The sequence below is a fragment of the Lepisma saccharinum genome, chromosome 1, assembly GCF_977018435.1.
Source record: "Lepisma saccharinum chromosome 1, izLepSacc3.1, whole genome shotgun sequence".
NCBI classification, from domain to species: domain Eukaryota; kingdom Metazoa; phylum Arthropoda; class Insecta; order Zygentoma; family Lepismatidae; genus Lepisma; species Lepisma saccharinum.
The window spans coordinates 28,751,129-28,778,985 of NC_139229.1; the positions used below are offsets into that span (position 1 = coordinate 28,751,129).

Genomic DNA, 27,857 nt, shown 5'->3' on the forward strand with positions numbered 1-27,857 from the left:
AAACTTGTTTACGAGGTTGAATATAGTGGTCCTGTGTGGAACGGGAACACCAGGAAATTGTGGACTAAAAGTGGTAAACGTTGTAAGTGCCAAAAGCGAAAGTGTTGCGAAATCGCATCGTTGCGCACATCAGCCCATAAGAACGTGCACACTAGTGACCTCTTTACACGCCCTTTGAACTACTTAGAGGGCTACCAGCCACATTTCACGTTTACCTTATTATAAATCATGGCACATTTCACAGTTTAACGTGGAAAACGGTGTTTGAATTATTGTGACACTTACAGCGATTACCAATTTTTAGTCTTCAATTTCGTTGCAAAACGCCGTCGAACTTCTCCACAATTCCTCTTTCCTAATTAACACTCGACAAGATAAATCCTTTGTTGTAATGTAAAGTTTTATGGTGCCATATTAAGCCACAATCTTCAACACACGGACACAACACAACACAACTTCCGAGGAAGGATTATACTGGCGTCAGTCTGCAATGGCAACAGAAAGGGAAAGAGAGCGAAGGCAGGGAGAGAGAGAGAGAGAAAAAAAAAAAAAAAAAAAAAAAAAAAAAAAAAAAAGGACTGTAGGGTGCGACTGTCGCAGACCCCGTTCACCGGGAAAGACAATCCCTGACGCCGGGTCGCTTGCCGCCGAGTCCCGTAGCGAATGTCAGGGAATGCTTATTGAAGTTCAATCCACCATTAATGCTTAGCTGTCAAACTATTGCTTCCGTCCATGGCCGTATTTAGAGGGGGGGTTTCTAGGGTTCAAACCCCCCCCGAAACTTCTGACATGTTGGATTAATGGATGTTCAGAAACCAAAATCTGTAACAAATTTTCAATTTTTTTTCGAAGCATCACAAAAATACAAGGAGACAATGTTGAAACGATCGAGCTAGAATTTTCATACATTTGGAATTCTGAAAGTTGTGTGAAACAGGATTTATACTCGGAATCGCAGCCCACTGGCGACCCCTCCATTATCACTTCTGCTGTCATCTTTCCAGTGTTGTTCCTGCGTCACAAGGAATATAGACTGAAGATTCCCTTATGATTGTCCCAAAATTCCCTTTCCAGCTTTTAAATTCCCCTTCCGATAAAGTCGAAAATAAATCCCCCTTGATAGGAGTTCAAACCTAGTACCTCCAGTTTCGTAGCGCATTACGTTCGCGATTGAGGTTACAATCCATGCACCAGGCTAAGCTTTTAAAGAGAATAACTGGTTCCACACTTTTCAAAATCCCAAAAATTTAATTTTAAAGTCAAACAACAAAAACTTTATGACTAAAATTTCCATCTAACTTTTAAAGTTTTTTCTTGAAGGTATCTAAAGTTTAATGACGAAGTAAAATAATTGTGCATTTCAGTACACACTGTATGAAACGTAAAAAAAACAAAAATAAACTTATGCTGGATATTCACTCATCTGCTTGATTGAGTAAGCCCCCTCAAGGATATAACAATAATATAATAATAATAATTATTAGTATTATTATTATGGAATAAAATTGTTTTATTATTATGAAATTTTAATTATTATTGTACAATTATTATTTCTATTATTCAAATTTCTGGCGATGCCCTGGGAACAATTATGAATGAACCCCCCCCGAAATTTTTTCCTGCCTACGGCCATGCTTCCGTCACGTTAGAAAGATAAATAAAATTGCATATACTTGCATAGGTAGCACTTATTAGTCGACTTTTAAGTATTTCACACATATTATAACTTCCATTTTTTTACAATTACAAACACCGCACTTCAAACACATAACCATTCGCACCACATCAGTTGCTTCCTTTCTCTTACACCAATTTTGTAGAGGGCGCAGTAGGCAAGGCCAACTCACAGACATCTAGTTTCAGACGAGAAAAGGCGAAGCCTACGCAGTTATTCAAAATCATGAATGTAGAAAGTATTGACAAACATCTCACATTCTTACAAGGTATTTAAAGCAAACAATATAATATTGTTCTCGGCGATCTTGTATTTTCTGGCTTCAAGTTGACCAATGGTTAAAATATAGCATTTCCTTACCAGATGCCCAGGCAGGGGACAGGGGACTCAGCCCTACCTAGTACTACTGTCAGCCCCCTTGGCATTAGGTAAAACTATTTTGTATAATTTGTTGCAGTGAAGAGTGAAAATGTAGCCAGCAGAAATTATTTGGCTCACAACTTGGTGAAGGATAAATTCACAGAACATGAACAGCAGCTATCATATTCGTATATATTGTTTATGAGCCAAAGTCCAAGTAGCGGCAACAGTAGCGTACGCAGGATTTCATCAAGGGGGGTGTTATTTCGAAACCTTTCACAAATTCACATTACCATTGTTTTATTATACTTTAATTAATAATAATAATAAATTAATAATTCTTATAATTAATTAATTAATTAGTTTAATCACTACTAATAATTACTACTAATGCAGCTGCTATTTATGAAAGAAATAGAACAAAATTACATTTCTTTTGTTTATTTGTTACAAAATAATTGTCTAGTCATCGGTTATTTGTATATAATAAGTGAGACATTTTAAGTGTGAAGAAAATCCATAAAAACAAGCAAATATATTAAATTTATTGAAATAATCGAAATATGAAACTCATTCAAGGAGCCACGGTGGTCTAGTCTGACAACCTCGTGGGAGATCCGGGTTCGATTCCAGGAATTGGTTGGAATTTATCCAGCCTTGTGTCCGCACCCAGTCTCATATCAATGGGTACCTGAGAGCAACCCTGGGGGCTAAAGGCTACCGGAGCATGGTGATGATCACATCACCTGCAAAATAGTTCGAGATCGATAATCTTTGGGGCCCACTACAGCACTACGTGTGCCTTCATGGCACGGTGCTATATGCACGGGGGAATTTACATTACCTTTACCTATGGAACTCGCCCAGGATGATGATGAAGCGCGAGAATACATGTTGCTAAATTCCACTGAGTCTATGTTTTCGTTGAAAAGTAAGTTTATAGACATTCCAACACATTTATCACTTCTAGGTGATTCACAAAGCACTTCTTCAACATTATTTAATGATGTGGATGTAGACTCAACATCACTTGAGAGTTCACAAGGGGATGTGAAATCAGTACCGGGAAGAACGTTTGCAATAAGGTCGGCACACTGCGACGATGCAAGGAATTTTCACAATTCTCGCGAGAGTCACTGCGCGACTTTTGCAAAAAAAAAAAAAAATAAAATAAAAAAAAAAAAAAAAAATTGAACTTTGGGGCGCTTAGATTGTGTTTGGAATGTTGTGTTTTTCTTCATGCTGCATGGGAATAATAATTCAAATTATTATTATTATTATTATTACTGTCGCAGATCTTTGACTGTGATAAATTAGCATTTTTAATTTTTTCTACAACATTTTCCATAATATTTCAAAAGCTCAAGGGGGGGGGGGTTAAACCCGGTAACCCCCCCTTGCGTACGCCACTGAGCGGCAAGTATGTACTTGGAAGGTTCTGTAGACTTTAGAAAGTTCTTTCATATAAGCTTCTTTATCTGTACTTTTGCTGCCCTTGTTGCAGACTCTCCTTTAGACAGAAATCTGTGACTTTGACTTCATCATCCACAGTCCTTCCATCAAAGGTCTACAACCCCCAAGCTTTAGGAACAAAGGGGAGTTTTATTGCTTCGGTCGGGGGTGGAATGTACGGCAGGCACTATGTCTGAACATTGTTCATTTTTTCTTGTACGATATAAATATCTGTATCATCAAAAGTAGGCTAGTATGGAGTGTGTAGTAAGATATGATGTCAGTATAGCAGTCATTTAACACTTCAAGAGATGTTTTAAAAAATATAGAAAAAACTGTAGTATTTGTGTGATATTTCTAAATTTTATATTTTATGTTAACTAAATAACCCCCCCTCCCGCACACAAAACTTAACCCCATTTAATACTGTTAAACCTTTGTAAAGTGGACTTGGTTCACAAAGCTCCCCCTGATAATCCCTGAGTCCCCACTGGAGTTCAATTCTAGCTACGAGTCTGCAGATGTACGTGGCTTAGCCTTACAGATCAGTGTTGCATTGTTGTTTTAAGTTCACTGTATACACAGCGGGACTTGACCTATGGTTTAAAGTGGGATCCGAACCTGGTAACACCCCTTTACAGATTAGTGTGTTAAAAGAAAAATGGAAAAAATAGGTGATTTTAGGAACTGCAGCTGTGTCAATCACCTTGTAACGGATTCAGAACATTAGTTTTTGCAAAGAAACTTGAAAAATCACACAAAAAATAGAATAATTAAAAATATCAACTTACACACACACATATAGTACATATAATCTATGGGACTTGTGTTTTGAAGCTAAATCAATGCTGCATCCTTAGGGAGCTAATTCGGATTTTGTCCTCCATTGGTTTAGCTTTCCTTAGTAAAACAAAAATACATGGACGTGTAATAATAAGATGGAATTAAATTGAATTGTTGTTTTAAATCCACTTTATGCGCCAAAAGGCTAATCGGCACTGAACCTACAGTTTAAAGTGGGATCCGAAGCACTATGTACCTCCACCGGGCATCGAAATTGGAACCCGTTGATTACAAGGCGACGACGCAATCACTGCAAATAATACGATGGGTTTTGATTACTAAAAATAGAAGCTATACCTCGACTTGATCTCCAGAAAATGCATGTGCATTATAACATAGTGGAGGCTTTATGTAGCCTCGTATCCAAATATGAATATTGAAGATCTTTACATAATGAGTACATAAGGTGGGTAACCCTGATATGGTCATGCTAAGTTGTGAGAATTTTTATAGCCGCCATTTTGAAAAAATCAAAACCATTTTTATTAAATCGTTCTCAGGCTAATGGACTTTCATAAAAAAATTGTACATTCCCCATGGAAATAGTTTTACTAGTAAAAAAAAAACAAATTCCAAAAGTCTACCTAGTAGCCATATCAGGATATGGCCATCCTTGTTCCATGTTCTACAAATCGTGATTTGTTTCAGTTTCATAGTGCAATTCTGCTAAAATTAAATAATTTTGGTGTAAAAGGAATAAAAAATAATCCTTTTTGTAATTCAAAAGTGGATTTTCCATTAAAAATGAAGTACGAGTAGTTTACAAAATTGACATTACAATTTACTTATTTAAAAAAAAATGTGAAATCATTCAATACAAGAGTACAAGACAAAAATGAGATTGTTAAAATAAATTACTGGTCGCAATTGGGACAAATAAAAAATGCTCTGTCAGTGGCAGTGAGACCAACACACTCTCCATGGTAGAAATTCCCGCAGACTATGCAGAGTTGCATGTCCTTGACTTCATCCTCCTGGCAAAGACTGCAGTACCAACTTTCAGCTTCTGTGGTTTTGTGTGTCTTTTATTGCTGGGTCACTGCTATTTGTTCTTTGGCTTGTTGGTCAACGGTTGTTTCGTGGTTGGTCCCTTTGGCCATATCAGGAGCAGGTCAGCTTTTACGAAAATCGTCTCATTATGAACAACTCGTAAAAGATACTCCATCATCAAAAAAAAAAAAAAAAAAATCGAAAGAGCATAAAAAACTGAATAGAGTACGATGGTTTTCATGAAAACAGTCTTTGCAAAACATGCATAAAACAAAGGAGACTTACAAAAGAAAAACAAGAAGAGGTAACACAAAACAGGCAACTGATGCCATATTGCTCAACCTGGCTGTATGAGAAATGATCATGTGACACATTAGGAGACCCCCTCACTGGATGCTGATGCAATCTAGCGGATTTTTTCCTTACCTAACTCACAATAGGGGGGTGGCCATAACAGGAGCATCCACCTTATATTTAAATTTACTTTTGTTGTTATTGGTGATTTGATTTCCATTAAACTAACAACAATGAGAATACAATGGAATAATAATAATAAAGAAATGAAATGTTGAATGAGAATTGAGAAAATAAAAAGGATACCAGGATAATGTTTTTTCAGAAATACTTGTTTAAGTATTCAATGTCACTAAAATTGTTATGTGGGGTAGGCAATATTGAAAATTTACTTTTGCCAAGAAAGATTAAGACTTGGCTGGATCTTTGGCCAATGCCAGCGAAGCCGTTTTCGAAAATTCATCTCCTTTCGAGAAACCACAATAATAATCCAAATTCTGAAAAATTACATCTGCTTAGAATTCCTTCTGGAGCATTCACTTGAATTTTCATGCAGTTTGCTATCACTGTTGTTTTTTCTTTTTTCTTTTAGATATTTGCAATAGTTTAATAGGTTTACATAGTCACAAAACAATTGGAAACAGTGAAAGCAAACCACACAAAGATTCATGTGAATACTCTAGAAGGAATTCTAAGCATATGCAATTTTTCAGAATTTGCAATATCACAGAGGTTTTTGGAAAGGAAACGAAATTTCGAAAATGGCTTCGCTGGGATCGGCCAATGGTTCAGCTGAGCCTTAAGTCTTTTGGTGAGAAAATCCTCAGAACCACCCCCTAATTAATTTGCACCCTCTTAAATGGTACACTTTCCTTTTTAAGCATATCTTCCAATCTCATGCAAATTGATGTCCCCACTAGCAAGGCAAGAGCAGGCTCAAGTGAAAAATTTGAGCAAGAACTCCTGTCTACTGAACTACATGTGAGCATGGCTGCACTGAAAGAGTTGTTATGGAGGATCATAATCCCTTCTGGACTACCTTTCTTGGAGAAAATGGGTCAATATAATTATTTCACTCCATTTCCCTACCCATAATGAAATTCGAAAAACTTTTTTTTTTAGTATTTCATCATACAAAATAAATGTAAATTATATGTAAATATACGTAAACTATGTCCTGACAAGGGTTAGGTGGTAGAACAGCATATGCTGAAACTAGCATGCTGAATAAATATGTTATTATTATTATAACTATAACATACTCCACAACCATCACCAGAGGAGCAGAGCTTATTTGTCTAGCTTTGTGCCTCTGCTCCCCAAAATCTCTAGCTATGGATCTCACCTTCATAGAAATTTAGTACTATCCACTCTTATTTAAAGAGGTTACTGGTGAGGATAAATCTGTCCATTTTCCCACAAGATAAGTATAACATATTTGTTGGGATTACATTTTATTTGTGTGTGTTCTTTTACATTCATGCTGTAAGTAATGAATTTCTCTTTTCTCCTTACAAGTTCTACAAGAACAAAGCTTTGCACACCGCGAGAACGGATTTATGTCAAAACTTTAAACATGTGAAGGTGTTTCCAGGTCATGTTACCTTAAAATGGACGCCCAGTATTGATGCACTAAATTTATCAACCCCATTATCTCTTCTTGTAACAGCAGTTGGTCAAGGTAAGGGCTTATACGTTCTTATAATTTTGTAAAACCTGTTATTATTATTCATTAAATTAGGCACACACAGGAGATGAACTATGTGTACGTAAATTCCAGCGAAAAATGCAGGCTCGACCAGGACTCAAACCCAGGTCTGGCATACCATGCCATTGCTCTACCACTGAGATACCGATCCGACCTGGCTTCACCTGATTTTTCGCTGCTGCTGTTTTACCTGTGTGGAATCATCTCTACTAGAGCTACCGCATACTGGGAGGAACCAGGAAACGTCGATGTCTACAGTGTTTCAAAGGCAACAGATCCCGTTGTGGTAGCACTAGCAGAGACGATTCCACACAGTTAAAACAGCGTCAGTGAAAAATCAGCCAAAGCCAGGGCAGCACAATTGCTCAGTGGTAGAGCAATTGCATGGTGTGCCAGAGACCCAGGTTCGAGTTCTGGTTGAACCTGCATTTTTTGCTGAAAATTCTACTTGTAATCATTAGTTTATCTTATTTTGTGTCTCAAAATTGTCTGAACAGTGGTGTATTCTGTAAATTCCGTAACAATTCTTATTTATTGTATATACACTATCTACCAAAAAGTAATTGGGCACGTATGATTATGGTTAATTTAGTATCTAATTTGAATCATTTAGTATCATTTAGTGGGACCACTGGTGGTTGTTCGTGGCACAATGAAGTCACAGGCATACTGTACAATACTAGACAATGAAATGTTCCCAACCTTGTGGCGTTTTTACGGAATGGACCCCTGTTACTTCCAGGATGACAATGTTAGGTGGCATGTTTCGGAGGCTACTATGCAGTGGTATGCCGACAACAATGTTCACTGATTGGTCTGGCTTGCACAGAGTCCTCATCTCAATACCATAGAACACCTTTGGGAGGCATTGGACTGGCGGGTGAGGTCTCGGGAGATGCAGCCAAATTCCATTGTCCAACTGAGTGAGATCTTGCAAGAGGAATGGCAACACATTCCAATGGACGTCCTCCACAAACTAGTCGAGAGCATGCCTGACAGGGTGGCTGCTGTTATAGCAGCAAAAGGTGTCTCCACGAGGTTCTAACAGGGTTCGCACCACCAGACAACCATTTTGTACACGTGCCCAATTACATTTTGGTAGATAGTGTATTTATTATGCACACCATCTAGATTAAGTAGATATAATAGAAATAAAAAAAATCAGTGCAGACATGCAAGTAAAACAAACACAGATGTCCGACAAATTCAAATTCAAAAGCAATTCTTTCTCTCTCTCTGTCTTATTCCACTGTCATATAAAGCCCCAAATAGTTTTGTCTCATAACTTGTTAATGGTGCATTTCCGGACCAAGGTTCCTTATCTCATATTGGTACTTGGGTCAGTCTCCATCCACCCTGCAAGTTTGGATCAAGGTCACGAAAACACCCTGTGTGTATATATAGTGTGGTATTTGTAAAATTTCCAAAGGAAGAGGAGATTCCAGTAAATTCCTTTGTATTGTAAGACATTATATATATGGCACAAGTAACCATTGGGCTACCTAGAGTTTTTATGTGAGAAAGGTTGCATTTATGTTGATTGACAAATTGAAAGTTGGTCTTACGTTGTGCCAACAACGTTATGTTGTTTCCCATGGTTTAATAACTGTCAACATTCTCAACCCCTTATTCGGAAATTGATTGTCATATACATGTCTTACAAGTTTGTTTACTATTGCAGGTCAATTATGTCAAAGAAGAGAGATGATAAATTGCACGTCAGATATTTCTACACTATGTGTATGGTTTGACCTAGCATGTGATGGATACCATAATTGCCCTGGCACTGAAAACGATGAAGACAGTGTGAGGTGCGTAAATAAGCCATACATTCATATTCAAGACAGGAAAGTTCCTGATGTCAAATCATCTCTCTGGGTAGAATTTATTAAACAATCAGCAATGAATGTGACAGCAAAGCAGTCTGATGCCCAAGATGTGGAAATCAGAGCAAGTAAGAGGTGAGTTTGATCTACTTGCTTTTCTGTCACTTTTGACTAATAATGATGATGATTGATTGATTTGGTTTATTTTACTTCACTTTTCTGCCACTTTTGGCTAACTCCAAAGATGAAGATGAGTGATGATGTGGTGAAATTGATGAAGGGACACTACCAAAAAACAATCTGGCCGAGGGTGAGATTTGAACCCAGAACCTTTGGCATCATAGTGTGTTGTGCTAACCACACTGACACGAAAGTGGGCAATAAGAGACAAGATCTCAGTTATCATCTAGATGTATGTACAAATATTGCTCGGCAAAGTGCCCATGATTATTTTCATTAAATTAATCTTACATCATATGCATTTTTAGGAAATGGATTTTTATGTATACAGGTGCAGAGGTTGTCAGAAGCTTGTTTGACATTTTGTTTCAATACTTGGAGTTTTCACTATGTAAAAGAAAGAGAATAAACATAGTGATTGGCAATTTGCTTTGTAATACTATGCATCTCTCTATCAAACACCCATTTCATGTGGAAAATGAAATCGAAGTACCTTCTGTGGTACTCTCTTTGATGATGACTACCGTTTTTGTGCTTCATTCAGGTCTTACCTCCAAAAATGCATAACAGGTAGAAAGGGGTGAAGCATGTTAAGCTTGTTAAGAGCATCGCAATACAATGCAAAAGATCCAGATTTCATTCCTAGTTGAGCAACAATTTTCAATAAATTTTTCAGTAAGAAAATAAAAATATGTTAATTCTACTATAGTGGGACCACAAACAAAGGAGCCTTTGGCCAGAAGGCTTCATACATTTTCCCCTCCAATCATTCAGCTTGGGCCACGGGGAAGCCTGCTCCACTCTATCACTCCCCTCCATGTGCAAAAAGAATAGTGCATAGGACACGGTGGTTCAGAGCGGGTTCTTTTGATTGTCGTCCCACTATATACTTGCTGCAACAAGTACAATCCACATTTTATTTTTGTGTATCCATTAAGTACGAGGGTCACTATTTATATTTTGAGCCTAACAATGAAAAAACAGGAATTTGGCATTGAAAACTGCTTTATTGTTTTTCGAAGTATTCTCCTTTATGGTCAATACACTTTTGCATTCGTTCGAACCATTTGTCAAAGCAGTTTTTCCAATCTTCTTGAGACACCTCCATAATATGGTTTTTGAACGCATCAACGGCATCTTCCGTCGACGAAAATCCTTGTCCACGCAATTTATTCTTGACATTCGGGAACAAGAAGAAGTCATTGGGTGCCAAATCAGGACTGTACGGCAGATGACCCATCAATTCGATTTTTTGACTGTTCATAAAGTCGGTTGTTAGACGAGATGTGTGACAGCTGGCATTGTCTTGATGAAGAATGATCCGACGGCATTTGTTTGGTTTCCGTATTTGACCGAAGACCTCTGGCAAACAAATTGTTGTGTACCATTCAGAGTTGACCGTTCTACGTTCCTCTAAAGGCACAGTTGCCACATGACCAGTTTTCCCGAAAAAACAGGCAACCATTTGTTTTGATGTGCTTCGAGCGCGAACAACTTTTGTTGGATTGGGTTCATCTTGAAACACCCATACAGTCGACTGCTGTTTACGTTCCGGCTCATATGCATATATCCATGATTCGTCACCTGTTACAATCTTATATACGTCTTTTGAAGCACCACGATTGTATTTATTGAGCATTTGTTTGCACCAATTAACGCGAGCGGCTTTTTTCTTTTTGAGTTTTTGTCAAATTGTGTGGGATCCAACGAGAACATACCTTTCTCACAGCTAAATGATCATGTAATATTTGATATATGCTGGTGGAACTAATGCCTATGGTTGCCTCAATCTCACAGTATGTCACATGACAATCTTGCAGTATTAGGTTTTGCACAGCATCAATGTTTTCTTGAACAACAACTGATTTTGGACGACCTTCGTGAATCTCGTCGGTGAGCGAATGGCGGCCACGATTAAATTCGTTATACCAGCGTTTTACAGTGGCAAAGGATGGCGCTTCATCGCCAAATGTGGAAGTAAGTTGATCGATGCACTCTTGTCTTGATAATCCACGTCGAAAATCGTAAAAAATCATCACACGAAAATGTTCCATTTTATTGTTGTTGCGCAATCTCCAAGGCAACATAAACAACACAAATGAAGCTATTGACAAAACATTTGAAGTACGTTATGGTCAATAATGCCAGACGATTCCGTGCAAACGTCAAATCACGTCTAACTTCAATCAGTGTTGCCAAGGCTCAAAATATAAATAGTGACCCTCGTATTGTACATTTCAAACTGAAGTTCAGAGCACTCGAGGCAAGTGTATAAAAATAGTAGCCAACAATCTTATCTTAATCATTGATCTCATTTCTAATGTAGTATGCAAATAATTTTATGCAATTTACTTTTAGCCTTCATGACGGTAGTTAATGCCCAGGTTTGATTCACAAGGGAAGCACAACTGTGTTTTTTGAATTTTGTTACTTAGCGTCACTTTTCTGCCACTTTTGGCTAATTGCGAAGATGAGGATGAGTGATGATACAATGAAATTGATGAAGGAACACTCATGAAGAACACCCATGACCACGCCAGACTTCAAACCTGACCCCTGGCATTGTAGCATGCAATGTTAGCCATTCTGTCACAGAAGTAGGCCACAACAGTGGTTCATATTCCGCTTTAAACTTGATCCCAATTAGACTATCTGTATGTGAAGTAACTTAAAGCAAACTTTGCTATTGACTCCTGAACTTCCTTCCTTAGTATCTTGTAAAACAGGAAACAATACTGAATTCTTACCATTTCTTGCAGTTCTTCCAAGATATGGTCCTTGGGGTTATGTGATGCTTGGAACCCTTTTTTGTGGAACAATCTTGTTGTTTTATGGTGTGTGGGAATGTTTTCATCCCACAAAAAGAACCCATGTGCAAGGACCAATAGTGTCACACACTGTGATAAACATTGAACCTGTGGCAGAGACTACAGACAATGCATTAAGCAACGAAGAACCACCATCCTATGAAGAACTGGATCAACCACCTACGTATTCATCTTTATACCAGTTGGATAAAAGCAGTAGTGATATATCAGAACTCACATGAAGAATAATATTGTAATACAGATTGTATTGAATTTTTGCTTTGCCAACAACATAAATAATGGCCAAACCAGGTCTATGCTGTCTGCAGGATAGAAAAAATAATGGAAAATACAGACAATGTGTTCATTTTTGTATCCAAAGGGAGATATTTTGTGGTTTTTAAATGTTAAATGTACACTTGGAGTTAGGAGTAGTGTTGAAACCACACTTAGAAGAAATTCCCACCAATCGCTTCATCGTACAATACAAAAACTAGGTAGTACTTTTCTATACCTTAAATAATGCCATATTCAGAGGTTGGATAAATTCTTATGATTACTGTAAGAAAAATTCCATCTCTTAACTATCTTGGAATCCATGTGACAGCAAGTATTTTAATACATATGTGTTAGGCCTGCTTCATTGGATGTTTGTTTGCAAAGATGAAGGAAGTTTCAAAAGGATAACATAGACTTGAATCCACACGATTTTGTTTCTAAGTTTTGCTGAAATCAGTCATTGTTAACATGTAACAGAGATAAGCATTAATATCTTTAAATATGAGCTATAGCACAATGTGCTGTAAATAACATTATTCACTTATTCCCAGTAGACACAGGACAGATGCTGTCTACCCTAAAATCCACTTTGATAAAATAGAAAAGATGAATATTCAATTTTTGAAATGACACTGCATCTGGTAAAAGGATCAATCCCAACCCATCCCAAAACCCTAGATCTGTCATCCTCTTTTCAATCCATGCATCATGGGAGTGAATTGCAATGATGTTGGTCCTTGTCAACCTGCAATGCCTCGAGAGGACGCACTGTTTATGATAGCCAAACGATACTTTTGAATTGGACTTCCCAAAACTACACCAGTTTGTTGGGAAATTTATTGTTTACATTTCCAGTGCCACCTGGAATTCAGGTTTTGTGCAATGTGTTGACACGTGAAGCAAGTATCCAGCATATTTTGGTTTTGCAGTTTTACAAATCTATCAGAGACCATTTCCTCTTGATGTCTGTTAGACAATAATTTTGCATCCTTAATTAGTAGCAAATGTGTTTTGAATTTTAATTTAATTAATCCAAACTGTGCAGAAGGAAAAAATTATACAATGCCGTGATACGTGGTAAGGCATTGCACTTATTATTTAATTTATTCTGTATCTACTTTTTAGAGGTTTCTACTAATTAACCTGTGGCGTAACAGCCTGTGAGGGCAAGCTGTTGTGCACCCTCTTCAGTACCACTAGATGATTAATCCTGGCACCACTGCTGCATGGGAGCTAGGACCTACCTACCGACTGCAGGCGTCACTCCCACCTGCTGAGGTGGGAAATCATCCAACAAGTTACAGGGTGCCGTGTGGTCAGCATGACGAATCACCAGTCGTTGTTGTAGGTTTCCATGACCACGTTACGCTACTCATTCGTAGCTCCCCAAAATCCTCACGATGGTGGTTGTCCACCAGTCAGGTTGAAATCTCAGGAGAAAAGTTGTTACGCTTCACCCAGTAGATTCAAACCTGTATGCATTGTGTAGCTAAAGCCCAAAGCAAAGCATGTCTTAAGATCTCACACCCACGGTGCAGGATATTTATATCAAGTGACCTTCATTATTTTGATTAAGGCATATACTCATCTTTGGAGGGAAGGCACTTTCATTTCATATCTAACTGCTATAATGTCTGAGATATTACTTTTCCCTTCATCAGGCAAACCTTTAAAGTAGAAGTTAAAAGAAAAAAAAATCTGCATATTTAACTTTCATGGAGCATTAATTCTCTCTCAGTGTACACGTGCATATTATTAGACAGGTAGTTTGTTTCAATGGAAAATATTTCAGAATGCTTTATTTTTCCATAGTTCCGTCTATCCCTCTGGCACTTTCTCACTCCACATATCAATTTCCTCACAAATACAGGTCTTGATTCAAATACTTGTTTACCAACATTTCAAAACTTTATAATTTCATCTTTGTAAAGTTTGTAAATGTCATATTCGTTAATAAGTGTTTGAAATACTGTATTAAGAGTCGAGCGTTCTTCCAGTGCAGTACCCACCTTTCTGGCAGTGACCCCCTGTTGCTGCTTTTACCTACAAAGAAACTTGCAGCCAAACAGCTTATTAAGCCTACTGTTGCCTACCTGTTTGTGCAACAAGCAACCAGCAGGGAAACAGGATTTTGTAATACATTACCGTTCTGCTCTGTGAATGGGTGTCGGGAGATAGCTTGGCTCTGGTATAGGATAACAAATTAATAATAAAATAATGTATTAGTAAAAGTGCTTCACAAAGTAACATTGAACTGAACATATTAATTCTTAATAAAATAATAACAATTAATAAAAATCTTTGAATTATTCCCTTAAAATATCTTGCTTGGTATAGTCAAACCCAGATATTTCTGTCGTGATTCGTCGCAGTAGAACCAGTGTTGCTAATCTGCTCGACAGAAAAATCGCTACAGTGCACCGAGGCACAGCTGTTCGTAGAACAAGGAAATTAGAGAACTCAGCTCTATCTAACATCGAGTTTTAAACGCCATGCATTATGAGGGCTGGGATTTATATATGCTAATAAGTGGCTTTATATGTACATACATATGGACTAAAACCGATAAATGTGGACTAATCCTTGCATAAAATTACTCAAAATGATCCAAAGAAGACTTCTTCATAGTGATTTCAAATAAAATTAAACAATTTATTATTTTTCCGTTGCATTAATGAACCTGGTGGCATTTTAACTGTACACTCCCAATAAGCCCATCCACACTGCTACTGGAACTGCAACGAGATGTGATGCACGACTGGCACTACCACTGGTTTGAAAATAATAACACTGTTCTACACAAGTTATGTTACAGAAATGAGAGTACCCAATCTTTACTAATATGAGGATGCTGAATACAGAAGTGTTTAAAGTGGAGGAAACAAAGTTATGCTTTTCCCCAGTTAAGAAAATTATCATTAAAGCATCAGCATTAAGTTAATTTGCATCCGTCTTTCACGTCATCTCTCATCTATGTTTTCACGCTTTAATTTCAAAATTTGAATTGTATTTATTCTGCCCAAGTGCACCCCTGGCCTCCTTTTGCAGGCCCTCTTAATTAATATATTTATTAAGTTATGCCCACATTGGTTATGATTAATTGTTATGTAACATGAATTATGCTATCTTGAAAATAAGAGCCAATGCATTGCTTATGGGTAACATGAATTATGCCGTAACTCAAATTAAGAGCCAATCTTAGAAAATGAAATTCGTATTCATGTTCCTTTCTGTAACAGAAAAAAGTGAATATTTGTAGAACAGTATAACTTGCAAACGTGTTAAAACAGCGACAATTGGACCACAAACACTCCTTCTTAAGCAGTATTATTGCCTTTCTGTGATCGCCGACAATCGGCTGTCTTTGTTGTATATTTACAAATGATGCCGGCTTCAGCAACAAGAATAAGAAGTATATATATTGCCACCAGACGATAAGCCCCGTGGCTTTTTCTTTTGTTATGAACTTGTCATCAATCAAAAAATGCCTATTTTAAAACAAAAAACCAACATGCATCGCATTAAGCCGAAAAAATAACAGCTTTTATCATACAATTCCTACAAGAACACGTGCCGGTGTCGGAGACGAGGGTTCAAATGCTCATGCATCCACATAATTTATTTCTTTCGAGCAATTCTAAAGTGATGAAATATGAACAATAGTACAGGAGGTAAAAAAAGGTAAAGTGTTCCCCTGTGCATAGCACCATGCCATTAAGGCATATAGGGGGTGTGGGGGTAACGCCCCACACTTTCTTGATCCGGTCGTGAGTGGGGGTTATGTGATCAGCATCACGCCCCCTGACCGCCTTTACCCCCCAGGGTTTCCCCCAGGTACCCATGTTATTCGATGCTGGGTGGGCACCGGGGCCGCTTCCACCGTTAGAAAAGTTCCCGGATTTGAACCGGCCAGGGATCGAACCCTGGACCTTTAGCATGGTAGTCAGACGTGTTACCGACTGAGCCACCGCGGCATTATGGAATTTAAAGTTCACTAACCAAACACATGCACTTTCACTTACACACACGCAATACACGCGCACAATGTCAAATCAGTCAAATACTTAAAATAAAAATATGGTGTTTAGAATCCAACAAAATTCACCGTCATCTTGCCTTTCTCCTTCCGTAACAGAAATAGTGCTTCATATTTACAGTTGGCAACACTAGTTACTAGCTAGTCCATGAACATGCACTGTATAAAAGAAGTAACCACTATGCCATGCTATATTGCCACATTACCGTCCCTGCCGAACGGTGTGAACCGCGAGCTGGAGTGCTATTCAACTGTTTTCAATGATGTTTGCGCGAGTGTGTCCAGAAATGGAATGACAAATTGGCAACAATGTCGAAAGTTGACGAGCAGGGTAGAACATGTGATGCTAAGAGAGAGGGAGATGAAACGAAAATTGGTATCTGCGCAACAGCAGAGATTGCTGCTTCAGGCTCTAAGCCTATATCTGCATGCTGGCAATATCATACATTATATCTCAATGGAACTAACAAACATAAACAGAGCAAAGTACAAAAGAACGATATGTTCAGATGTTTGTTTTCTATTATTTATCCATGTCTTCAGATTCATGATAAATACAAGAAATAAAGATAAACTAATAGTTTGCAAAGTTTTAAAGTCTTCACTCATGTTATATGGAAAATGGTGGGACTTTTGTTTTGTGTTTGGTTTTTTTAATTATTGTTTCCTGTGGTAAGAAAAGATTGCAAAATGTACAAACATAACAGAAATTTCACTAACAAAAAAAATTGCAGATTTAATAATTGTCTTCAAGAAAAACTATTAGCAGATATTCTTGAGAAATGTATTTATTGGTGTGAAATATTACAAGTTTCAAATTTGACACATTGTACATAAAAAGAGCTACAATCTGACTAAACTTCTTAAAAGCATAATAATAAAAATATTTCCCAGGATGTTGTTCTTGAACGAATTTCAAGTTTCTCCTCAACTTTGCTCATACAGAGTAAGAATTGTAAGCATAATAGCATGTAGGAACATCATATCAGTCTGAATGAACTAGTAATAAAAATAAGAACTATCACTTCAAATTTGTAATTTAGAATTAGTGGTGTATCTCTAGGTTTCCAAGGAACATTCATTAGTATATGGTATTAAGCTTTGTTGATATTAAAATTATACATTTTGAATTTTAGAAAACTCCTTACACCACGTACGTAACTGTGGTAAAATATGACTTAACTTGTAGCCAAAAAACTGTAAAATATGGACCAAAAATTAAAAACTCAGCTCCAAGCTTTCGAAGTTCCTCTCCCAACCTGCAGATGTCTCTCCCTCAAGATGACACTAGAAAGGGTCAAAATCTTCGAGCAGAGTTTTTAATTTTTGTGTTGCATTCCTTGGGATAGATTTTGTAGATAAAATTATCTAAATAACATTTATTTTTTTGAAATATATGAAAAATCTGATGAAAGTTATGCAACTTTATGATACATACCCCATTTTCTCATTGCTATTTTAAATATGTAGAAATATATATATATATATATATATATATATATATATATATATATATATGCAAACCATTTTTACGAATGCACTGGCTGAGTCATATATGTGAAAAAAAAAAGGAAAATGCAAACCTTTAATAAACGGTTCATACTTATAAAATATTAGAGGTTACATGCTATGCCCTGACTAAATGCTCAGAAAATATGTTTACATAAATATGGCTTTCATGACAGCAAATTTAAGACATGGATTAATATGACTTACTCCTATAAGCCATACCTACTTTGCATGAGAACAGTAATCCAAAATTCAAACATAATGAAGGACGATCATCTGTGTCATGCATCTTTTACAAATGACACAAAAATGAAGTTCGGAATCACACTTTGTTTTATTGAAACCAAATCCTACATAAAAATCTAAAAATGGACTAATTGTCACACAAAAATAATAAAAGAGTTATAATATAATATTGAGCAATTATATTAATTAAAAACTTGTAAATTTAGAACTGGAATTATAAAAGTGATTTTAAAAAATGTTTGTTATCTATAGATAATCCATGAAACTGGCACATGTTTTGTACAATAGTTCAAAACAATTATGAAAAATCACTTGGGTTACCTTACTGGATAGAAATTGCAAATATGAGATCAAGAAAAATCACAAAAATCAACATTATGGAATATGTGTGTGTGTTTACATATATTATGAAACATATTAGCATTCTGCTATATTTCACTTTCTTATAATGCAAAAACAGATGTAAAGCAACTGTGTACACATGTAACAGAAAGTAAGACTATAATACTATATAGTTGCTAAACACACAAGCTATATGAATGTAACTTCACTTTTAATGAACAAAAATGTACTCCTTTTGAAACATGCAAACTAAAGACTGTAACTTTGAAATATCCCAAGTAACCACCACTGTTGGGTCAATGTCAGTTTTTACGTGGGAAAGGTTGGCTTTACATTGGTTGGCAAATTGACGTTGGTCTTACGTTGGGCCGACGGTGGTTGCCAACGTTTGCCCAACCATGGAAACGTGAGTCAAAATCAGTTTTATAAACAACCTTTTAATGCTAAAAATTCTAGAGTGTAAAATAAGTGACATGTAACAGTGTTTCTTTCGAATATTTCAGTCACAGCACATACTGGAAATATAATATATTTTTAATGAAAGTAGAAGCTATTTTTAACTTGCGGTCACTCACCAGTCCTTTGTCAGCCACCATGGATGAAAGATGCGTTGGGAATTGCTTATTGTTTGTCTTTTTTGCTGTAGTAGAACAAGAACATTCTTACAGGTATTATTGTGAAGGTGGTTAAGCAATGTTATGTGCAGACTAAATTCCATGAAAGATGGAAAAGTAAGTATACTGTAGAAGCTTTTGTGCTACCACTTGAAGGTACGGTGCCTTGAAAACAATGATACCATATGACTGAGAAAGTGCTGTGTATTTTTATTTTTTATTTTTATAAATAACTTGAACTATTGTTTACATTTGGCCTCACAATAAATTATGTATATATCAGAAAACGAACCTATCCATTCCTTAGTTTTCAGTACGTGAAAACTAAGGACCCAACATAAAAACCACACGTTGACCCAACATTGGAACCACGGCCAAAATTACCATTGGCCAACCGTTGGCCAACCATTTTCAGTATGGTTGGCCCAACCACTTTTAGTTACTTGGGATGCAAACTAAAAATATCACTCCTTATACAAACACAATGGGAAATGAAATGCACAGCACACAAAGTGAATCGAAAATAAACTCAATGACAAAAATAAACCAACACAATATGCAACGACTATACATTTTTAAAAATAGCAACTCTTTTAAGACTATTTTAAAGAAATGCAGTACGAAGCACTCTGCTACTTCGAATATTCCTACAATACAATCACGAGCACAAACTTCTCGTTAGGAACTAAAATATACACAGCCATTAATTAATTTTCACAAAAATATGTCCTATATTTGGTTTTTACCTATGACTTCACATTGTCAACGTAAAAAATAAGTTTGAGAGAACAAATTAAACTTATGTATGATGTATGCTCAACTGAGTATGCATATATTTCTACATACTATGATATGCAAATGTGACTAACACATACAGGAACAAGAGAGACATAAACAAATATTCAAAGTATAATGCAGATATTATACGAAACACGAATTAAATATGAAATACTATATACTTACCCAACAACATGCATATACATGCCATACTGTTCTTTACATTTTGAAATTCTTGAAATATCAACTAAAGCGTTAAAACCTGCAACAATGCAATGACTAGTCCGTGTATGGTTTACAATGATAATAACTAAACAAACAAAGTAAGAAATGTAGTCTGGTTTACATTTAACAGTAAGTTTGGGAAGTATTGCATTAACATTAACTTAAAAATGGAACTGAACAACAATGTGGTATACATTCTATCACACGCTACCCTGTAGCATCTTCAAAGAAATTTGTGAGAATTACAAATACTCATAATTACTTTTTTTCCTCATTTGCTGGGGTTTCATCTTTGCAATGATTTTTACTGCATTGCTCTCTATTAGGGTTGCTGACGTTCTCTTCCGGACTGCACCTTGACGTATCCTGGGACTTGGGGAATCTTTCTCTGAATTTGTTTTGATCCCGTTCGGTGCCATCTCTGTAGTAATGATAATGTCGCTTCTGCTTGTAATGCTTCTTGGGCTGGCTCTTATGAACCAGGCGTAGAATGTCCAGTAGGTACTTTCTGTTCTCTGGATGATGAACCTTCTCCAACATTTTCGAAATCTCTTCCTCCATGATCGTGTATATGTTTACCGAGGTCCTAACATTGAAAACATTGCCGTATCTCTGTAAAGGAAATTAAGGTGTTTCAGCATGTGGCACACAATAATAAAAATATCAAGTACCACTGCATGACCAGAAATATTTTTCTTGCACACAAGTGATAACTTTCCAACCTTGGTTTTTTACGTAAAAGCATTTATGCTCAATATGCATGTTATGTGAAGATGTTGCATGTACGATCTGTTAAGTTATTATGGACATGGTAGGTTTGATTCTTGTTATTTGGCATCTTGTTTCTGTAACTTTGGCTATTCGCGACAGTAAAGATGAGTGATGATATGATATTTGGTTTTTACCTATGACTTCACATTGTCAACGTAATCCCGCTCGGGCTTAGTTGTTTGTGAATGTCCATTCTTCAATTTCATCATTTCATCACTCATCCCCATCTTCGCAAATTAGCCAAGAGGCACAAAACGCGAAGTAAAATAAACTAAATCAATCAATCAATCAATCAATCTTAGCATTGTAACATGCTGTGCTAACCACTTCACCACAGATGTCGGCTGGATCCTTGGGAGGGAGCTGCTATGTTGGCACTCTTGCCTTTAGTGCAAGCAGTCCTAGGATTGATCCCCAAGGATCTCCAAAATTTTGGTTCTGATTCAGTTGTGGCAACTGAGGAGTTATTTGAAAGAAAATGCAGCAAGTCTTTAGTCTCGAAAGCTACTAAAAAAGGCAGGCCCGTAGCCAGGATTTTCTTGCAGGGGGCTCATCCTTTATCAACACAGGTGTCCCCAAAAATATTTGTAAAGGGGGGCAGGCACTGATAAAACTTGATTAGTGGAAATAAGAATGACAATAATAATTATTGCCACGTTTATAATTGTCATTTTACAATAATAAATATTATAAGTTATTAAAAATAAACCACATTTAATCCAAATTTATTATTTTCATTATATGAATAGAAAGACTTTGCTACTCGATCCAGCGTATGAGCGAATATCCATCATTTTTCTTACATATTGTACAGTAAGTAAGTGTATGGAAATTCATAGTTATTGTATTTTGTTATTAACTTTTACACATTGTTAAATGAAAAGGCTTTAAAAGTTAGGACCAGATTTTTACTCATGAAGTTTATATTGTATGATCTCTCACAAAGAAAACTATACATTTTGAGAACTGTGGATCCATTTATTCTTTGGATTAAATGGTATAATATAAAAATACAACCTGGTTGCTCCTCTACTATACAGTAAACTTTTTTGATCTAATGTTTAATCCTGCTAAGGAAATAAAATTAAATACCACATTACACTATTTAAATTAGATATTTGTAGGATTTCAGGAGAGCTTCAGCCCCCTTAGCCCTCTCCCTGGCTACATGCCTGAGACCAGGGACCCAACATCTTGACCAAATGTCAGATGCCTGGTAGACCTTTGCCCTCAAAGGGCTGTTGTGCCACAAACTTTTGTTAAGTTTAATCCATCACTACAGAGGAACCAATCACTGTCCAAATAATATTCTGAACATTGGATATAGTTTACCGCAAAAATTATTATTTATTGCATACTGTATATTTATTATACACCTCACCTAGGTGAAGTAGATAAAACAGAAATAAAACACCAATGTGGGCATGGAAGTAGAACAAAAACTGAAGTCTGACAACTTCAAATTTTCTGGCAATTTCTATTTTTCATAGTTTCTAGCTTTACCTAAAACTGGACCTGGATTTCCCTGCACCAAGGGAAATTCTCCTTCATGTAGCAACACTGCCTCAGCCAAATGTGGCACAGAAAGCAGGTACAAAAACATTTCTTCCCACCAAAGTTGTTTGCAGGATGTATGATTGGCACTTGCCTACTTTCCCTACAGCTCAGTCTTTAAGTTCTTCTAATAATTTACTTACATTGTGGTTCAGAAGCTTGCCTTTAATAGTTTGCATGTAATTAGCAAATTACCAATAAAGCTAAATGTATGAAAAAAGTTAGCTTACTGGTGGTAAGTACAGTAAAATGGAGATTAAGTCACTGGTAAGGATGAAGAAGAAGAGACGTAAAGAAGAAATAAAGAGAGAGGAGGAGAAGGAAAAGGGGGGAGAGAGAGAGAGGAAGAGAGAGAGAGAGAGAGAGAGAGAGAGAGAGAGAGAGAGAGAGCTAGCTAACTCTGTCAGCATGATACAATGGCAACGGGAGGTACCGGAGTAAAATTAGTCCCTTCTAAAGTACTTTTCCTTGGACCATCATTGTGTTGTTATTACATGGCATAATTATTAGGAATTACGCACTTTAATTTCATCTTCATGAAAACCATAGTATTAAAATACTTTGCTTTATTTGAACCAATTATTTTCTAAACTATATAGAAAGTTATTTTTAAAAGTAATTTACTTTTACAGTTGCTTTATCCTATTACGATATAACTCATAGAATGCACCATACTCGTATAAATGAACTACAAGCAGGCTATTCTGTTTCACTGATTGTCATCTACAATTATCATTAATTTTCATTAAATTATAAGTTTTATACTTGAAAAAATTATATCATGCAATACATTTGTTCATAATTCTAAACAAGATTAACATATTATTTTAGCAAACCTTAATTTCTTTGTTACTATTGAAATGTATAGATGGTGATCATATAAAAGTAACTATTAATTTTGACTCCTTACCACAAAAAGTATCAGAGTCACAGTTATCCATTTCAAAAAGTAACTAGTTATAGTTACTGTTACTGGAAAAAAGAAACTGCCACTGCAAAACACTGCTTTTAGGGGCCTCCCAAATGGCATATTAGTAACAGCATTGCTCTGTAATCAAGGAGTCCCAGGTTTGATACACAGTAGTTAGATGTAGATTCAGTCCCAATTAGCCTATCTGTGCATAAAGTGGGCTTAAAACAAAAATTCAAACTGAAGAATATTAGTATGTAACAAATTATAAAAGGATTGCTGGAATAATCAAATGAAACATTTTGCTTACCTTGAACGATGGGTTTCCTGGATCTAACTGAATTGCTTTGGTCCATTCCCTCAAAGCTGCTTCCACATTCTTCTCCATATGGTAGAAATAGAATCCTCTGTGGCACAACGTCTGCACCTTGTATGGACGCTCTTCATACTTATCAAACATTTGGTCGAGGTGGAACAGTGGGCTGTAGTAGGAATCCATCTTGAACTTCAGCGTCATGTAAGTTAACTCTGCCGGATAGTTAGTCTTCCTAATAGCTTTCTCTAGACAAGCTAATGCTTTATCAAAATCTCTCTTTATATCATAGAACAGTCCAGCATAGTGATTCACAAGGCTGTTTTCTGGCGCAAGCTTCAGAGCGTTCATTATACATTCTTCAGCAAGATCCATATCTTTGTGAGGCTGGGGGAGGTTCCACAAACCTTTAGCACAACGGGCGTTGACGTAAGGGCAATATTTATCCAGTTCCACTGCTTCTTTGTACAAATTATGAGCCCCCAACAGAAAATCCATTTCTGGATATTCAATCTCTGATGGCTGCCCCATTTCTTCTTGCCTTGTTAAATAAAAGTGTATATTTTTATATGTTTCAGCCAAGTGCATCAAGCACGAAGGGTTTTTAGACAGTTGAATGGCATGTTCCAGAACAGCTAGTTGCTCGAGTGATGTAGGAGCATTGTGATCCTCAACCTTGCGCAAGCGACCAAGCAATTTCCCATAGTAAAGATTCCATTCCCAATTGTCTGGATCTAAATCGAGAGCATTCTTCATGAAAGGCAAACTGAACTTGTTCCCTAAGTAGCTATATTCCATCAGAACGCAAGCCTTCATTGCGCAGATCATCGCCTTGTTCTTGTTATTCATATCATCGTAGCTGACCTTCACTTTGATAAGGGATTCCGTTTCTTTGTACAAGCCCATCTTGTACACCACATGGGCTAAACTTGCATTGATGACGTGCTCCAGTGCCTGCAATTGACCCATGGAAGTGTCATACTTGGAAAGAAGTTCATTGCAGTGTGAAAGATCATTAATGGCATCTTGGTGCCTTTCAATAAGGCTGTGTTCGTAAGCTAGAACTAGATAAACCACCATTTCCCTGAATACGTTCGTCTCTGCATGCTCGAATTCCTTCTCCTTTGCAATCAAATGATCAATTAATGGCACGCTGTAATTTGCACCTCTCGCACCAGATTTGGGTATCCAACAGAATGGACTCTCCAACTTTTCCAGCTCTGCACGTAAATTCATTTCTTCATTACCCTCAACTTTCATACTTTCAGCATTATCTGTGTCTCCATTTACTTTGGACTCATTCATTTCCCCCTCGCTCTCTGCAAGCTCCATTTCATTTGCTTTGATCACACTGCTTTCATTGTTGTCAGCCACCTGCGTAAGTGTATCTTCACCAGATATATCTGCTGCATCTTCTTCTTTATCGACACCATTGGCTGCTGCATTAATCTCTGTCGTCTTTAATTCACCAATGCTAACAGTATTTATTTCTGAACAAACTTTATCTGCAAGGTTGGCTTCTTCACCAGGACTCTTTGGATCATTATGAACACGTAAGTCTGGAGACGTGTGATTTTCTGCTTCAATTGTGGTTAGCTGTACTTTGGAATCTTGTACATCTGTTTTCTCAGTCTTGGAATCATTTGCAACAGTCATTTTTTCTTCACTCTCATTTCCTATCTTCTGAACATCATTGCACACTGATTCCTCGTTTAGTGCTTCCTGTGAAGGTTTCACATCCTGTACATATTCACAAGTATTATTTTCCTTCAAGTCCTCTTTACGTTGACCGTCAATGGTTCCCGACTCATATTCATGGATTTGATCCAACTTTTCATTTTCCCTGGATTCTTCTTCGGCACTGTAATTGCTTACGATACCACTTTGTCCATTCTCAGGCTGAAAAAAAGAGTTATCAGAACGATCTGTTGCATCATTCACCTGCTCATCAGAAGGTTTCAAAAAATCTAAGTGACTGAAGATTTGATTTTCTGACATTTCTGATGAAGCAGCATCTTGTCCCTCTGTGCCATCTCCAAATTCCTGTGTTTTGATAACATTACTGCTCTCAAGTACTGAGTTGCAAGGTACAGATATCTGATTGGAAGTAGAAGCAAGCTCTTGTTCAGGAATTTCATCAAGAGGCTTTGGAAATTTAAACTGACTGAGGATTTCAAGAACACGTGAAAAAGGGATATAATCTGTTCTATTCTCACATGCGGAGACTTGTGCTCTAGGAGAGTCAGTATTATCTGATGAGTAATCACTAGTCTGACGATCATCTTTGTTTCCGTTTTCAGTTTCCTTGCCCAAGTTAGTATCATTATGCTCAACAGATGAAATAAGATGGTCAAAGTACTGGGCTACGTATGAAGCTATTTCATATTGATCACTTCCCAAACCGTCTGTTGTACACAAGTTACTGTCCTTTAACTTAGTTCCAGTAACATTATCAACAAAGCCATCCTCATAGTTCTGGAGTTGAGTGTTCATCTCCATGGCTTCCATCTGTACAAGGCTACTAGCTTTTATCTGTTGGTATGCCTCATCGTGTTCAGCTGTTTCAAAGTTATCTGCACTAACAGCCTCCAAACATGTTGCTTCAGCTTCATTTTCGGTGTTAAAAGTTGACACATCAGATTGATCAGTAATAGCTGATGAGGTTTTTATGGGAACGTCATGAGTTTGTTCATTTTCTTCAGTCTTCATTTCTGAATTACTATTCCTTTGTTCATCGTTGGTTTGCAGATCACTGTCTTCCCCCATTATCATCTGAAGATACTTACTTAAGTACTCAATAGTGGCAGTATTTATGTGCTGGAAGTGTCGGCTGGGAGATGTGTCATCTTGATTCCAATCTGGGTCTGCTGTTGTGCATGATGAAGTTGTGCTTTGGGTGTTATTTTCACTTACAAAACTGCTGACCACATCTGGTAACACTGCTATTGAAGGGGTGAGCTCATCTAAAGCAATATTTTCTGCACTAGAATCTACATCATGGAATGTCTCAGACAAGGTAGATGGGCTACATCCAAGGAACACGTCTTTATTACACACAGCAAAATCCTCTTCGCCATACTCTGGCACAACATTGTTCACATCTTCAGCATCAAAAAACATGTCCAATCTCTGTTCTGCTTCATACTGAGTTGGTGGAAAGGCTACACCATCGCAAAGGCTAGCTACAGAAATACTGTCTGGCCCAACTTCCTCTGGAAGAGACAATTGTTCTGTCAGGTCACACACTCCACAAAATTCTGGTTCGTTTTCAAAAAAACTGAAATAACTGGTTAGTTCCTCATCATGACAATCTTCAGAGGTAACATCGCAACATGGTAGCTTCTCAACACTAAGATCACAAAAACTATCATTTTCAAAAATGTTGAGTAAATTACAAGTAGGTGCTTCGTTAATATCGGGGGTTTCCATCAGTTCAGATTCAGTGAGAGAAGACCTCTCATCACTGCTGTCAGATATAGTTGCTTGTTGCATTTCCTGTTCTATGTTCATGTTTTTAGCCACAAGAGTTACAACTTTGGTATCTTTGGTGGCAAATGAATCTGTGTCTTGGGATGCATTGTTATGGACAGCATCCTCAAGCTGATCAGACATGACATTCTCTTCAAAATCACCATCTTCCTTCTCTGGATTATGGTCCAACTTTACTTCCTGAAGCGACATTTCCACTGCTTCAATTTTCTTGCATCTATCTGAAATAGAAGCACTCAATTTACTTCTGACCGAACTCGGCCTGTAGTTTTTTAATCATGACAATACCAACTCAACTCAAACTAGAAAGTAATTCCATCACAATGTTTTCAAAAATATCCAAAGGACCTTTAAAATAAATCTGTAATCTAGGAGTCCCGAGTTTGATACCCGGTGGAGGCACATAGTGGTTCGGATTCCACTTTAAACTGTAGGTTGTAACGGTCCTTTGGTGCGTGAGGGTTGTTACATGGGGTATGTAGCTGCAATACTTAAGGACTTTAAAATTATAAAACACTCTATCATATATCTTATGGTTTATTAAACAGAGTTCTTACATTGATAGAGTATTACTATGTTTCTATCCTAAACTAGCTAAGTCCCTAATATCTCTGCTGGAGACTATCCAAGATTTAGGCTAAGTCAAAATAAAGTGAA

The 27,857-nt window shown here is 37.0% G+C and overlaps 2 protein-coding genes across 9 annotated transcripts in view; one reads left to right on the forward strand and one right to left on the reverse strand.

Moving 5' to 3' along the window:
• LOC145994074 (uncharacterized) overlaps positions 1-14,786 on the forward strand; it is a 58,221-nt gene extending 43,435 nt beyond the window's left edge. For 7 of the 8 annotated variants that reach the window (XM_083130168.1, XM_083130161.1, XM_083130171.1 and 4 more), the window contains 3 exons: positions 7,133-7,295; positions 9,004-9,276; positions 12,088-14,786. In XM_083130168.1, coding sequence (XP_082986294.1) covers positions 7,133-7,295; positions 9,004-9,276; positions 12,088-12,377 — 726 coding nt within the window. In that variant the 3' untranslated portion in view covers positions 12,378-14,786. Of the gene's footprint in view, positions 1-7,132; positions 7,296-9,003; positions 9,284-12,087 lie in introns of all 8 variants that reach the window. The other variant, XM_083130181.1, reaches the window with a different exon arrangement.
• Positions 14,787-19,547: 4,761 nt separating this feature from the next.
• Positions 19,548-27,392, reverse strand: LOC146001602 (uncharacterized). The gene is made up of 2 exons (XM_083139169.1): positions 23,709-27,392; positions 19,548-20,775 (listed from the first exon to the last, which is right to left on the reverse strand). Exons 1-2 carry the CDS (start codon positions 27,390-27,392, stop codon positions 20,422-20,424), a joined length of 4,038 nt encoding a protein of 1,345 aa, XP_082995295.1. The 3' UTR covers positions 19,548-20,421.
• Positions 27,393-27,857: the final 465 nt, after the last annotated feature.